The sequence below is a fragment of the Mauremys reevesii genome, linkage group 2 (genome assembly GCF_016161935.1).
Source record: "Mauremys reevesii isolate NIE-2019 linkage group 2, ASM1616193v1, whole genome shotgun sequence".
NCBI classification, from domain to species: Eukaryota; Metazoa; Chordata; order Testudines; family Geoemydidae; genus Mauremys; species Mauremys reevesii.
In genome coordinates this window covers 129050350-129066641 of record NC_052624.1, presented here as the reverse complement: position 1 = coordinate 129066641, position 16292 = coordinate 129050350, and the positions used below count along the sequence as shown (strand labels likewise).

Here is a 16292-nt window from a genome sequence, read left to right as displayed (position 1 = left end):
TCCACTCTTATTTTCTCTCAACTGTTAATTTAGTATTTTGGGAGGAAAGAGGATTTGAGGGCTTTAATTTCTTTTGTCTTCTTCCTCCCCCATCTCGGCATTCCCCCAAAACTAAACATGTTGCCCATGTATGGGAGCTGACGTAAGTTCTGTAGCAAAAAAAGGAGAGCTTGAAGTTGTAGCCTTAAAACTGTACAAGGCAGCTGCTCCGATATCTATCTGCTGCCCCAGAAACTGGCAGAGGATTCCTTAGAAGCACCAAGCTAGCACTTTGCATGCGACTGTGGAAACATGGTAGCAGGGCAAGGCCCATGAAGGATCCTATCTTTTGGCAGCCCTAATGCTCAGGCAGGTTGTAGTGGCCCCCTACAGCACAACTACTGAAATGGATGCATGCAGTTAACACGGGTGAGTTAGGAAACCATAAACTGAATTTCCCTATTAAAGTCTCAACTAAAACTTTAGGGTATTTGATTTTTAAAAAAAATATGATTTGATGTTAATCTAATCTTTGGACTTGAGTCAACAAATCCTCAATTCTTCCTATAGAATTGCACATTTAAAAATCTATTTAGCAGGTAGGCATCGATGAAAAGGTCTTTTAGATATTAGCTTATATCTTTTGAGATTTAACACACAAATAACTTACAGTGGAATGGTAACTTGCCAGCCACTTCTCATTTAAGGTCTTCTGAGCAATTTTATTGTACCATTCTCAATATACTATGTAGTATTGGAACGCTTTTGAAACAAGTATGTCTTGAAATGACAGCTACAATATTTCTGGAAAACAATACTGGAGCTGTTGACATGATTGATAATTTATTTTTGAAATTGCTTAGAATCCACACCTCTCAATGTTTACACTATAAATAGCCATTACTGACACATAATGTAGATTATTCTTCAGTATGTCACTTTCCATAGTAGAGAGCTCATCTGTGCAGTTAGAGCACATGGAAGTTGAAGTTCAGTTTTACTTCATTTATTAGAAATGGGTGACATGCTTAATTATTAGGAAAGTAGGGTTTTTTATGGTTTAAATTTCCCAAGTGAAAGAATTTAAACTTTCCTTCTTAAACTGCAGTAAAACAATGCCCTTGGGTCTCCATTGAGTTTTACCATGTTAGGCTTTAGTTTCTCCAGTGAGGCGGTCTTTCATCATGAGTCAGCATTCAAGGGTATGTCTACACAGGTATAGAAACCCATGACTGGCCAGTCAGTTGACAGACTCGGACTGAAAAACTGCTATGTAGATATTTGGGCCCAGGCTGGAGCTTGAGCTTTGGGACCCTGTGAGGGTGGAGGGTCCCAGAGCTGACTCCAGCCTGAGCTCAACCATCTACACAACAACTTTTAGCCCCAAAGCTCAAGTCAGCTGACCTGGGCCAACCATAGCCATGCTGTGGGTCTTTTATCCTTGTGTATCTGTACCCCAAGTGGCAACAATAGGGAGTAGCACTAATCATTAAGATGATCACAAGTTTTCATTTTAAAATGAAATACTGTTAAATAAAAGCAGCTAAAACTACTAGTTTAGACAACAATAAAAATTAAATGCTCACATAAGGGAAATGGAAGCTTTAAAACAGACTGGCTATAAAGACCCTTAATTCAGCAAAGCACTGAAGCATATAAGTAGTTTTATTCAGAAAAGCACTTTAACATACATAATTTTCAGCACAAGTAGTTCGAGTTCCTAAAGTTAAGCGCAGATTTAAGTGATTTGCTGAAACTGAGCCAAAATAAAGATAAGAACAAATGAAGTAGTACAATTTTAGAGGAAAATGAAAGGACTGGACTTTCTACATTTCTAAAATGCAGCCATGACTAACACAAAATTCTGCAACAAACTGAAAATTAGGGAGGATGGGACAGTGTAAAATCAAATTTATTATCATGTGAACAAAGAATACTGCATTGTTCATTTGCATATTTAATTCCATACAAGGCTCCATTTTTAAACAGTTTATGTAAATTGACACAGAATTTCCAGTCTGCTGCACTGAAGAGCTAGATAATACAGACCATTGGACATGCAATGGTAAGAGATTCTGCCTACAGGCAACAGAAGGAGTCTGCTGCAGGGACATTGGATGAAGGGCCATAAATAATTTGAACAATAGAACATCTGAGCTATCTTTCTTGACACATGTCAATATAAAAGGATGTGAATATTTGTTAGGAAACACATAAGAACATACAATGATACCTCAAACAACTCTTGAAGCCACAACTGCTAAATGGTACTTTATTGTCTTCAACAACGAGCAGTTACAGTATCTAAAACAAAAAGAAACGTTGTCAAGAAATAAATAGCTGAAGATGAGCTGTTGAGATCCCACTGATTTTTCTTACTGCAGTGGCTCCATTACATTTTATTCCTTGTCTTTCAGCCTTCATTCTTCAGATTCTCCTGGCCTACGAATATCATCAATCTTTAGAATCATTCTAACCATCTGAGTAGCCAGAGCAATCTGTTGCTTTTTACCAATTAAGGTTTCTATGACATGTTGTTTCTTCATATCTGTCAAAAGAAGGGAAATAATTAGACATCCCCCCAAAAGTCAAAACCCACCAAATTAAAGACACATTAAAAGAGCCCGCAGAGAGCAAATCACATTTCAGATTTAAAATTCTAGTACTGTACAATCACGCCCTTCTACCAAAACGCAAAATTTTATTCTACATGCATATTATTCCCTTTCAGCTGATTAGAGATCATAGTGAGGTATAGTGAAGAAAAACATGCTGGTACAAGCAGCTGACTTATTTCTCTGACATTGTACACTTTGTTTGGCCAGTCAAGTGCTCATACTACAGTTGAGACATTTCCTGAAAAAAGACTTCAGGTTTACATCTCAGTCTCAAAAATTGCTCTGAGCTGAAAGTTCCCAACTTGGAGCACAGTATTTTTTTTTTTTTTTAATTTATCTATATCCACTAGGGCAACACATTACATCAATCATGATAATAAGGCACAGCAGTAAAACAGTGAAGGGAACATACCTACAAAAGTAAAAACAGTTCCAAATCAAATCCTCATCTGAACTCATTCTACTTATGCCCAAATGTTTTGCTCATGTAGTATAAAATTAAGGTTTTTATTCCAAATAGTACTTCTTCATAAGTGATTAATTGATGTTTCAAGAGCTTGAATTCAGAAATTCAAGTTGCAACAGATGATGTTTGGTAGATAACCATTCTTCAAAATAAAGTCAACCACCCAGAAAATCCAAAAATCAATCCCAGTTAGGAGCTCATTTAGAAAATCTGTCAATAGGCACCCAAATTTGGAGTACATAAACAAACATTTGGACACTCACCTGTTTGTTGCAGCCTTGATTTTTTACATGTTGTGGGTGACCTCACATACAAGTGAGTTTAACAAACATTACATATAATTATTTGGGGTTAAATTAAAATAAACAACAAAAATGCTCAGCAGAGCAATAAAGAACTTATGGCCTCCTGAAGGCATCTGATTCAAAACATGTTGCTCAAACATTTTTACTTTTTATTGTTTACATGTCATAAAATACTCTTAAATTTCTTGGATTAAATTAAGTAATTTACTGTGTGATCCCCTACAACGTATTTTGATTACTGCTCCAACCTTGAGGGTCAAAAGGTGACTGCTGATGTTTTTAAAAATCTCATCAAGCTACACATTTATTTACAAAGTGAGTAACTTTTAGAGCTTTCACAGTGATCTTAAATAAGAGGATCCAGATTCTCTTTTCTAACATTCCACTCCCTCAATATTCCAATCTCTTTCCCCTCTAACATGATTTTTAGCTTCATAGAAAAGAATAAATGCAGCTTCCATGTGCCAGTGATAGACTACCATAAGGCACACTGACAACAGTCCTTTATGTAGAAGCTTAAGTACTTTCATCACAAGGAAGTCAACCAGGCATACAGAAAATTACACAGTATATTTTGTATGGATAAACGTGCCAATACCATATTATGACAAACTTCCCACTGTGCCTTAAACTCACTTGTTCAAGTTATGTTTTTCAGAAAAGAAAGTAGTGTCTTAAGTAGGAAAACAGCATGGATGAAACAATGTTGTAGTGAAGATGCAGTCGCATAGGTAGTGGCAACGGAGGCGTGGCTGAGCCAGGATGGTACATATGTACCTGTTTCAGGCAGGTTTGTACTCAGAATAGCTTGATTGTCTCTCCATTGCAGCTGCCTAAGCTACACTGCTATTTATGCTACTGCTAGCTCTCATCAAGCTACCACAAGCATGTGTACAAGAGCAGGGGAATCCTGACCCTAGCTCATAGCGCAAACCTAGCCTTGATGATTTTTTTTTTCCACACCACTACTTCAAATTTTGTTTAAAACTATAATATTGTTCTGAAAAAAAAATCACTACTCTTATAATGTTCTGTACCAAAACAATTCTGGGATCCAGTGTTCAGATTATAAAAATTCTTAACTCTGTTCTAGTAACTTGAACTAGACATTTGATGGGATAAATAACACTATTTTCTTAGAGAGAGGACAATAATTTCTACACAAGTGTTTTAAGAGAAAAGAATGAAGAAAAAGTTAGAACAATAGTTTTCTATTAGATAGAACAGGTGTTTTTAACCCATTACAAAAATTACCAGAAAATTTAGGAGCCACATTAGTCCAATAAGTAGCTGCAAACAAGAACTTCATTATACACAGTAACCCAAAAAAGTTAAATTCTTCATAGGAAATTTTCCGAAGTCTTTGTAGTACTCATGGTAAGTCTATTATGGCTTTTTACATTTGTTGAGAAATTCCTTCCATTTAGCTCCTCTCCACAATAGTCAAAGCATATTAAGGATTTCTTACCATTTGTTCCTTTGCGCAAACAATCGATCCCAAGAGCAGGATTGTTTTCTTTCACTTGTCTAGCTCGCACTTCAGTCATAGTCTGAATGGGATTCATTCCACTGTTTTCAGAAAGTGACATGGGAATGACTTCTAGGGCATCAGCAAAAGCCCTCATAGCATACTGTTCCAAAGAGGGGCACTAGGAGAGTACAGGCTTATATTAGACTGTTGGCAAAACCAGATCACCACACTGAAACAGTGAAAGACTTTATCCATATACTATAAATGCAAGTGTTCCTTAAAAACATGGCCCATCCTACCCAACAGGATGTTTATATGCGGTGCCAACATACTTATATGCATAATGCATCCTACATCAGTCTTAAGGACAAACGGCTTGTTTACATGGCAAGCCATTTCACTGTGTGAATCTACAATGCATCTGCTGGAAGCTCAGTAACTGACCACATGGACCCTGCTACAATGCAGTAAAAGTCCTGGCATGAAATGGTGGGAGTGATTGCAATCTTATCATCATATTGAAATGAGTGTCTAGGGGTAGGGGATGGAGTCATGTGCCACTGAATGCCCCATCTACAACCATAGTCTCCATTCCAGGAGCTGCACATTTTGACCTGGCTAAGGTTACAACCTTTTAAAACCAAACAAAACTGAATCTGTACTTGAATTCAGACATGACTTTGATAAATTTAAGTTGTCCTATTTCATCTGTCAAAAGACAATATCAGTATTGCAAAAGGAACTTCACTGATAACAGTACATCAGTCTGGAAAGAGAGCTAGCAAACCAATAGAAAATTTCACAGTATCATTTAATCACTAACCACAAAGTAATTTACTAAAGCATAACAGCCTTTTTTTTTTTTTTTAAAAGCACAACAGCTTTTCTTCTTCTACTTTGCTTTTTTTAATGGAGAAGCAGCAGCAATTACTATGTGAAAAACTAAAACTACATGACACTGTGCGTAAGTGAAAGCATGAAATTCCTTAACACACTTGTTTTTCAGTTACAGATACTAAAGGTTGATGTTTTTGTTGAGCAGGAGAATGATGAAAATGGGTTTTTTTTTCTTTTTTTTTACCTTATCTGCTGTTTCACTAACTGCCAAAGCACAAGAGATCTCAGCAGCACCTCCTCCATACACAATGCGGTTATCACGAACCAGGTTCCGGATTACACACAAGGCATCATGAAGAGATCGTTTTGCTTCTTCGATAATCTTGAATTTTAGAATATAACAAGTTATGTTACAGTATGTAAAGTTAAGAGAATCCCGAAAACCTTACTTCATCAAGGTTTCCTAGTACAGAATTAGAAACTCCACACAGCCAAGTAATATCTGAATAGAAATCTATTGTTGTAATGACCTAGATTTTTTTAATTCACTGTTTTCATGAAACTTTACATTTTGAAATAATCAGCTTTTCAATAATTAGAAATTACACATGCACATTTTAAAAGATTTTCAATCCTTCACTTGGATGACCAAATCGCTTTTCAAGCCTGGGGTATTTCCAAGATAAAAACAAGGTTTTTACACTAAAATATTTATGGTTCATACTTTAGAAGGTCCATTTAATATCGATGCGTTTTATATTTTTTTTTTAAAAAACTAAACCTCAAAAGCAGTTTTTGTTAAAGAGATTTGTACTTTTTTTTTTTTATTTGTACCCTCTCAGTTTTCCCCTCTTTCTTATGCTTTTGGCTCCAAATAGGACTTAAGTCCCCGCAGGATAAGAGCAACACACTAGACACCAATCGATTTAGTGCAAAGTTCTGAAATTTGGTTTCTGTGTACAGGAGACACCATTCTTATTTAAAGGTCAAGCCAAGATTTACAGATGAAGATTAGATATCTACTGCTATGTGCCTGATCCTCCAAATTATTCAATATAATTTTATTCACACGAGCAGTCCCTTAAAAGTAAAAGGCACTAGGCACAAGAATAAAGTTACTCGTAGTGCATGATGATAAAGGATCATTAGTTTTACTCAACACCAAACAATGTGAATCTAGTGGTACTTCGCACAGTGAGTTGCCACTCTTAACAAGCAATCACTGTTGACTGTCCCAGTCAAGTGGACTACTAACTTGTTCACTCCCTCTAGCCTCACTTCAGATAAGACAGTACAAAACTGAGGCTTCTTTTGGATGCACCTGCTGATTTTGCAAGCTGATAGGAATTAGCAGAAGACATGTTCAAACTCTCATTTACATATTGAGCATCTCACCATCTTATTTCCTCCTCTAATGAAGATGGTCACAGCTCTGGAATTCTGACATTGCTCAATAACAAGCATTTTATCTTTTGTTGTTCCAAATGAGATCTCCCTGACAATGCCAGCGAAGCCTAGTTTCTCAGACGTGAGTTCGCAGAAACGAGGAACGATGCGCCCTCCAGTTGCAATGGCAATCAACTACAAGTAAAAAAAACAGTCATTTTGAAAAGAATTTTTTCAAGGGTTTTTTTAAATTGTGGGACGTAGGTGGAAGAACGCCAGCTTATGGATTAGACTGAAATGTATGCTTCCCCTCCTTCAGAGTATTTCAGGGAAGGAGTTGCTTCTGCAGAGCAAGGAATGAGATTTTAAACATGGAGTCTTAGGTCACCTATTATCCATCACACTTTTTAAGCTCAATTTGTGAATCGTGGCCCCATTCACAGTGGGCCCTTCTCACAAGTGCTATTTTACAGTCAGTGATTTAGACTCATGTATATTAGTTGTGCTGCTCTCCTCCTGAAGCCAGAGCTTCTGAAGTGATCATTTTGCATCTACCTTGACTGGCTGACAAAGGATTTAATACATGAAGTTGGAGAGAAGTTTACTTACTTCTATTTCAGGTCCACCAACCCAACGAACAGCAGGCAGCTCATTCTGCAGCAATAAGTGATTTGCCTCGTCATCAAAACCCCACTGGCAAATAGCTAGGTTTGCACCAGTGTCTTTAATCTGAAAACAATTCCAATATATGTTGCTAAGTTAAAAGCAATACAATGGGTTTAATTTGAACTCACAAGTACAAAAATACTATGGATACAAAGGATGACCCGTAAAGACACTAACCATGGAACTGAATTTCAAACTGCAGTCTGTTAATTAATTACAGCTATCCTTTTTTTCCTAATAGTTCATCATTCAGTTGTAATTTTTAAAAGTATATGTATGCAAACAGGTCTGCTTCTTATGAGACTGCTAGCCAAATCATACATAAAAAGCAAAATATTTCACTTTTGTATACACTGGGGAAAAGTCATCAGGGATAAATATGTTTATAAACTCTAACCTGTTTCACCATCTCTTCAAATTTCTCCTTTTCATATTTCTGCAGTGCCTTGTAATCTTCCACAGATGTTACATCAAGCTTGTGCTTGGTTTTAGGCTTAGGTGGCTCAAATGGACAAGTGAGAATTGCAATTTTAGCATCTTTAACTTCCTACATGTTAAAATAAAGATTAAGATTAATTATTTTGACCTCAATAATATCTGCACTCTCTCCCCTCCCACACCCCATACTAATAAAGTTATTATTTCTACAAGCTAGGAAAGAGAAACTTCTGTTTTACAGTACATGAGAGGTGTTCAGATACAGCAGTTAGAGGGGCAAAGAAAAGTTCCTTGATGGTTTAAATAAAGACACTACCAGAAAAGACTGACTCACTTTAGGCATCTGTGGATGGCTGAAATCTTTATCCACAATCACTCCTTTGACCAACTGGGTATCTTCCAGTCTCCCTCCCACTTTGCCTTGCACTTTGATTAGCTCAAAATCAACATCTTTGCGTTCCATATCAGCCACTGTCAGTATAGCATTTACAGCGATTTCTGCCATTTGTCTGTTGCAACGATTAATTCTAAATGTAAGCAAAATGTAATGAAGTTAGTTAAGATTGTACAAAAAACTCAAATAAAAATAAAAAGTGATGTTTAGCTTTAAGGAAAAATTTCATTGAGGAACGTAACAAATTTTATATTCCAGCTAAAAAAGTTAAACAACTGTCAATGATTCTTCCCAAAAATGCTTTCAAGTATGAAACTTCATTAGTTAGGTTTTCCCAGTATAAACTTACACTTTAGAACCTAGAGTTGTCTTTGCAGTCTGGATGAGAGGTTCAGTGTTCTGTGGATCAACTGGAAAACTGTCGCTGATTTTGTCTAGATTCTCAATGGCAATGCGTGCAGCCTGCTCATAACCATCTGCTATTCTCATAGGGTGAATACCGCGATCTAACAACTGCTCAGCCTGTTCCAATAATGCACCAGCCAGAACTACAAAACAAAACAAAAAAAACCCCAAAATTTACTTTCCTCCATCAATTTACTAAGTTATTTTACGTTGTTAGAGCACAGGAAGTGTGTTTAACAGACTTGCCCTCGCAGGCTTACACTATGCCAGACACAAGTTTCTAAAATTCATCAACAGCTGTTGACCAATCTTAGTGAGGAAACTACTCAATTACTGCTTTTTCTTAAGGAGTGAAGATGGAATTGGAAGAAAACTATTTAAGATATGTGAAAAAATAAATACATGGATGCATTTAATACAAGGGATGAAGTGTCAATACTGCCTGCAAATTTAGCCTACCCTTTTAAAAACAAAAACAAACAACCCCCGTCCCCCATCCTTCTGATAGAGAGCCCGCAATACAGGAGCTGCAAGAGAATTAAAATGCTAGCTACTCTACTAAGTTTGTTTGAGATGCTAATTGTTTATGTAGGGCCAACTCTTTAAATAACCTGATTTCAAAGGTAACAGATTTGAAATGTCTCTTACCAACAACCCCTGTAGTTCCATCTCCAATCTCATCATCCTGTGATTTAGACAACTCTACCATAAGTTTAGCTATTTGATGATCCACATCCATCATACTCAGAATGGTGGCACCATCATTCGTGACAGTCACCTCACCATCCTTGTCCACCATCATTTTATCAAGACCTAAAATAGATGTTCAAAAAGTATACAAGTTATAAATAAATCAAAGAAACCTTACCAAAAAAAAGTGTTTAAACTTACATTCTCATACTTACCATTGGGCCCCAGTGATGTTCTCAGTGTATTTGCCACAGCCTTTGCTGCCATTATATGAGACTATGAAACAAAAATGCAAACATAAATTCAGTCATTATGACACATCCTTTAAAATACAATGCTTTGTTAGTAACACTATGCAAACAAATAGTGAAAAAGAAAGTCCTTTGATTCTAGCTGTCTGCAGGTACACTTATGTGTCAGAGAAAATTAGGTGTCTGTATTTTCAGGGCCATCGCTTAGCCAGTAGCAATTCCCATCTCCAATGTTTTCCATCGGTGCAAATATGAATAAAACTTGCACTGGCAATGAAAAAGGCATAGTAGCTTCTCCCCCCACCCCCGCCTTTGTTTATAAAAACAGTATTAAGTGGGGGTGAGACACAAAACAACTGCTACAGATGATTTTGCTCTATTTCAAGCAGAAGTTAAACTATGTGAAAATTTATATTATAATTATTCCTAGATCACGCAAATTGTGTGTGTTGATATATAACTGATATACCCAAACTTTTCTCCTTCTGCCCTCCCGCTAGCAGATGCATTAAAGGCATCTGACTAGTGGGCTGGACCTTTGCCTGTGAACTCTAAGGACTGGTCTACACTTTGGGGAAATCGATCTGAGATATGCAACTTCAGCAAAGAGAACAGCATAGCTGAACTTGACGTACCTTAGATCGAATTAAAATTACTTACTTTGCATCCTTGCGGCACTGGATCAATGGCCATTGACTCTGCTTCCACCTCTCGCACTGTTGGGAGTTCAACAGTCGACGGGAGAGCGATCGGGGATCGATTTATCGTGTCTACACTACAGGCGATAAATTGATCCCTGATAGATGGATCGCTACCCACCGATCTGGCTGGTAGTGTAGACGTACCCTAACTCTCTCATACAAAAGTGATGATCTGGGACGGACTTTCACCAGATAAAGGATTGTTGACATTCAGTCATTCTTTAAAATCTGTTGGGCCTTTCAACATACCATTGCATTACTAGTGTAGCCAAACTGCTCAGATTATCCACTAGGATACAACAAGAGCATCCCACCTCTGCAGGCGCAAAACACCAAACATCATGGATTTTTAAAATTACACTTTTAGTCTCCTTCAGCACTGCAACAGGTGAATGACTGAAATGCAACACATTTATTATTTGTGTTACCAACGTGCTTAGGAGCTCTAATAATGGACCAGGACCTCATTGTGCTATATACTGTACGAACACGGAACAAAAAAATATGGTCCCTGCCCAATCTGAAAACCAAAAGACTGGTCTACACTGAAAACCTAAGGACTAGTCTACACTGAAAACTTCACCTGAGAGACGCAATTATGCCGACCTAACCCTCAGTACTAGGTCGATGGAAAAATTCCTCCATTGACCTAGCTACCACTTCTCAAGGAAGTATATTAATTACAGTGATGGGAGCAGCCTTCTCGTTACTGTACACTGTGTCTGGGCTGAAGCGCTACAAAGGCGCTGCTGTAGCATTTTAAGCGTAGATGTACCCTAAGTACGAGACAAGAGCCAACGGATGGATGTAGGCAGACATACAATGGAGTACAAGTAAACAATGAGACAATACATGGTCTCGGCACACCCGCTGCCCAGTATTTCATAGGCAACATGTTAAAACAAAATTTTAGGTCTTGTCTATACGGCCTTGAAGTTTGAACTATCGGGCATATGAGTCACATGCCCCGAAGTACTGTACTGTAAATGCACCATGTAAACCCTGTTTCCTAATTCATGTTTCCAGGACTACGTTGATGCTAACTGGGAATTTTTTAGTTTACACTAGCATGGTTTACACTAGGTAGTTAAATACAACGCCATAGTGCACTGCAATTCACACCCCCATAATTCAAATCCATGTAGACAAGCCCTTAGGAAGAAGGATCAGCAGGATAATGAGGTAGCTTTGAAAATGTTTATAAGGAGTGCTTCCCAAATATGAGAGGTAGCATGAGAGAAAGGACAAAAGTACTTTGAAAAACGTAACAAGTGGGCAATGGAGGCTGACATCATGGGCTGATTGGAGGTGAATATGGACAGCTCAATAGCCTATGACAGATAATAGGTAGCATGACCATGAAACACCATGAAAATTAAAACAAGTAGCTTATGTTTGAAGTGACTGAGAAGGGGGAGCCAGAGGAGGGAAGCAAAGAGAGGATTGATATGGTCAAAGCAACAGGTTAGGAAAATTTTTATAACAGCATTCGGAATGGATATGAACAGGGCACAACTGCATCTGTCAAATCAGAGAAAAGAATGTTGCAGTAATGTAGATGCAAGAGGACAAGAGCCTGGACAAGAATTTTAGTTGTGTGGAAGGAGTAGTTAGGCCATATCTTAGCCATGTTAGCCATAAAGAATTGGCAAGATTCACACACCGCCTGGATATGAAGGCCAATACAGAGGTCCAAGTCAAAGACAATGCCCAGTTTAAGGGCATGACAGGCAGGATGGTGGTGGTGTCCACAGTGATTGAGAAAGGAAGTAACAGGGAGAGCAGATTAGGAGCTCTGTTACAGCCATATTCACCTGGAGCTGACAGCTAGATATCCATGAAATGTCAAAGAGAGGCACCAAGATTTTAGCTTGAGCAGAAAGAGACAGGTTTGTTGCAGGGCCTGAGTTGTCAACATACATTGTATTTGTGTATGAAATGGATTACCCAGAGATAAGGTGTAAAGGGAAAAGAGAAAGGTACAGTGCCCTGTGGACCCCTCCCGCCCCAAAACTGAAAGGGGGAGGGGGTGAAGAGCATCCTCCAAAGAACATGCTGAAGGAGCAGTTAGAGGTAGGAGAGAAAACAGAGTCCAGGAAGCCAAGGCAGAACAAAATTTCAAGAGGAGGAGTGTAGTTAACTGCATCAAAAGCAGCTGGCAGGTCAAAGAGGATGAGGATAACAGCCTGGTTTGAGCTTTGAGATCATTAGCGGCTCTGAGTGGTTTCAGCTGAGTGCAAGGCAGAGACCCCTGGACTGGACGAAACGGGCTGTGAACAATGTGCTCAAGGCGGTTATAAGATGGAAGGGAGATGGGACGATAACCGGGGCGGGGAGGGGGGTTAAGACAGGAGACACCGGGGGAGAAGAGCCTGGCTCAGTGTGTGAGGGATTTACGGGGAAGCTGCAGCTTAATGGTGAGTTTAGTGACTGAGCGACCGCAAGGCCCGGCCGCGGCGTTTAACAAAGCGCCCGGCGGGTCCAGCCGCCCCGCTCCACCCGCACGAGGCGGCAGCTCTGGGCGGCCCCGGGCGCGTCACCAAGGGCTTCGCTCGGGCCGCGGCCCGCTGGGGGCGGGGCTAGGAGCTCCGCGCATCGGCCCGAAGCCCCGTGGCGGGGGGGCGGGGAGACACACAACGGTCCGGCGGCTCCAGACCCTACAGCGGGAAGGGGATGAGCGAGCGAGCGACCACCGGGGTGGGGGCGGGGACGCACATGGAGCCGGGGCCGGGAGCCGGCGGTTCCCCGGTGGCGCATGCGCAGATACCTTGAGCGCCTCCAGCCCCATGAGGCGGCTCTTGCGGTCCTGGTCCTTGAGGATCAGGAAGGGCCGCCCGTACTCATCGAACGCGAGAGTCCCCATCGCCGACATGGTCCCGCCGCCCCGCAGCCGCTCCGACACCAACCGACTGAGCAAGAGCCGCGGCTGCTGCCCACTACGCCCAACGCAACGTAACGTGAGGGGCGGGCGATTCTGCGCCGCGCATGCGCAGTGGGTTACTACCGGAAGGATTTCTTAGCTGGGACCAATATGGCGCCTCCACTGAGCCCTTCTGGAAGCGTCTGAGGGAAAGAAGGGCGCAAGTCGGAGTGGGCGAGACCACTGAGCGGAACTCCGACACACGTCATATTGGCAGGGGCCACGGCACTACAGTGAGAGCAAAAAGAGACAGCGCAAATGCGCGCTGCGAGGCAGGGTACGTTACTCTAGAGTGCTAGACAGCCTGCCACAGGCGAGTCGCCCCCCCCTCCGCGTTTCAGGTGGTATCATCCACTCCGCTGCGCCTGCGTCGGTCCGAGTTCCCGCCTGCTCCTCCGAGTCTCGCGATATCGGCCCCTCGGTGTGGGGGGCGCTGGCCTGGACAGGCGAGGCAGGGTCCCTCCGTGCGGGGCCGAGTCCCCGCTGCTAGGGGCAGGGGGCGGGGCCTGTCTGCTCCGGGTTGGGTAACTGTGGAGCCGCCCCAGCGGGAGCGCAGCGCCTTGGCCAGGCACCGCCCGCTGGCCGGGACCCCGCTCAGCCGCGCCCGCCCCTGCAGCGGTGGCTCCTGCAGCGAAGCCTGTTGAGGGGCTAAGAGTGGAAGTTGCTGCCCTAGAGCCAGAGCGACGCAGGAGTGGAAGGGACCGTGGTAGAGGGCCCAGTCCTGCCCCCTGCACTGAGGCAGGACCAGGTATTAGCTAGAGAGTGACCCTGACACGTGCTTGTCTAACCTGCTCTTAAAACCCTCCAGTGACAGAGTCCATAACCTCCCTAGGCAATTTGTGGCAGTGCTTAACCACCCCGACAGGAAGTTTTTTTTCTCATGTGTAGCTCATCTCTGCTGCAGTTTTAGCCAATCACTTGTCCTGTCCTTGTGGTGCGGCCCCCGACCCAGCACCCCGGCTGGAGCACTGGAGCGGGGCCGAGCCACACGCGGGCCACAGTTTGCCCACCCCTGAATTAGAGAATTGGTCTGAAATCAACAAAATAAATGTAAATAGAGACAAGTGCAAAGTACTGCACTAGGAAGAAAAAGTCAAATTAGCAACTACAAAATGGAGAACTAACTAACTAGGTGGTAGTACTGTTGAAAAGGATCTGCAAGTTATAGTGTATCACAAATTGAATGAGTCAGCAGTGCGATGCAGTTGCTAAAAAGACTAATATTCTGGAGCGTATTAACAGGTGTCTCATATATCAAACCTTAGAAGATAATTATTTTGCTCTGCTTGGTACTGGTGAGGCCTGAGCTGTAGTACTTCGTCCAGTTTTGGGTGCCACTCTTTAAGACAGATGTGGATAAATTGGATAGAGTATAGAGGAGAGCAGCAAAAATAATAAAACCTTATCTCTGAGGAAAGATTTTAAAAAATCGGAGTGGTTTCTTCTTGAGAAAAGAAGACTGAGGGGAGACTTGATACAACAGTCCTCTAAATTAAGGTCTGTATAAAGAGGATGGTGATCAATTCTGCATGTCCACTGAAAGTAGGGGAAAAAAAGGTTATGGGCTTAACATGCAGCAAGAGAGATTCAGGGTGGATATTTAGGAAAAGCTTTCTAACTATATGGGTAGTTACGCTTTGGAATAGGTTTCAAAGCGTGGTTGTGGAATCCCCCTTAGTGGAGGTTTTGAAGGAGTGGTGGGACAAACACCTCTCAAGGATGTTCTAGGTTTACTCCCTAAAAGCAGGGGGCTGGGATTAATGATCCCTCAAGGTCCCTTTCAGCCCTACATATCTATGAATCTATGTTTCAGTGCGAATCAGCCTTTCTTTAGGAACATATAAAAGTACAAATGTAAAACAAGATTAAAACTGATTACTTAAAGTCTGAAAACCTAAAAGTCACTTTTTAAAATTATAGTGGCCTGCAAAACTTCAGGTGAAGTAAAGAAAGTTGCAAGTAGCTAGTTAATAATGGCTGATAGCCAGTCTTCTATGTTGTTGCAGTGGTGATGGAGTCTTCCATCATAACCAGTGCTCATAGACTCAGATTTTAAGGCCAGAACGGACTATTGGCAGTACTTCCAACTTTATCTGCAGATTTTATTAGGGCACACCCACTTTTTATGCCAAGGTCATCAATGAAAATGTTAACTAAGATTTGTCCCAAGACTGATCCCTGAGGAACTCCTCTAGTAACCTCTCTCCAGCCTTACAGTTCCCCTTTTAATATGATCTGTTGTAGTCTTCTCTTTAACCAGTTCCTTACCCACCTTTCAATTCTCGTATGAATCTCCATCTTCTCCAGTTTAATAATTTTCCATGTGGAACTATATCAAATGCTTTATTAAAATCCAGGTAGATTAGGTTGTCTGCATTTCCTTTTTTTTAAAAAATCAGTTATCTTTTTAAAGAAAGAAATCAGGTTGGTCTGTCACAATCTACCATTTTGTAAAAACATGTTTGACTTAAAGTAATTCCAAGCCGTGTACACATTCAGATCCTTGAGTTCTTCCATCCAGTCCACTTCCCTAACTACTTCCCTTACTTTTTTTAACGATTACCCTTTTGAAATCAAGGACCCTAGTTGCAGATCTATTTTTGTTTATCCTTCCATTTAGTTTAAACAGAATTAGCTCATGATCAGGTTGTCTTCTTCAACCAGCTTTTCTGAGGTCTTTGCTACTTACCAATACTAAATCTAAAATGGCATTACCTCTTGTTGGTTCAGTGACTATTTGGTGAAGAAATCTGTCAGCTGTCACA

The 16292-nt window shown here is 40.9% G+C and overlaps 2 protein-coding genes across 9 annotated transcripts in view; one reads left to right on the top strand and one right to left on the bottom strand.

The window, feature by feature from the left end:
* Window positions 1–1514: 1514 nt before the first annotated feature.
* Window positions 1515–13507, bottom strand: CCT5 (chaperonin containing TCP1 subunit 5). Of its 2 annotated transcripts, XM_039524094.1 has the most exons (12): window positions 13375–13507; window positions 9871–9931; window positions 9614–9778; window positions 8910–9108; window positions 8501–8693; window positions 8126–8275; window positions 7672–7791; window positions 7072–7257; window positions 5921–6058; window positions 4837–5017; window positions 2376–2527; window positions 1515–2283 (listed from the first exon to the last, which is right to left on the bottom strand). In XM_039524094.1, the coding sequence occupies exons 1-11, from the start codon at window positions 13477–13479 to the stop codon at window positions 2400–2402; spliced, it is 1626 nt and encodes a 541-aa protein (XP_039380028.1). In that variant the 5' UTR covers window positions 13480–13507; the 3' UTR covers window positions 1515–2283; window positions 2376–2399. The 2 variants fall into 2 exon arrangements, with proteins under 2 accessions (XP_039380028.1, XP_039380027.1); XM_039524093.1 differs by having other exon boundaries at window positions 1515–2527.
* Window positions 12897–16292, top strand: part of ATPSCKMT (ATP synthase c subunit lysine N-methyltransferase) — an 18113-nt gene continuing 14717 nt past the window's right edge. For 5 of the 7 annotated variants that reach the window (XM_039524100.1, XM_039524099.1, XM_039524098.1 and 2 more), the window contains exon 1: window positions 13568–13804. In XM_039524100.1, coding sequence (XP_039380034.1) covers window positions 13593–13804 — 212 coding nt within the window. In that variant the 5' untranslated portion in view covers window positions 13568–13592. Of the gene's footprint in view, window positions 13025–13567; window positions 13805–13932; window positions 14276–16292 lie in introns of those variants that run through there. The other 2 variants (XM_039524102.1, XM_039524101.1) reach the window with 2 other exon arrangements.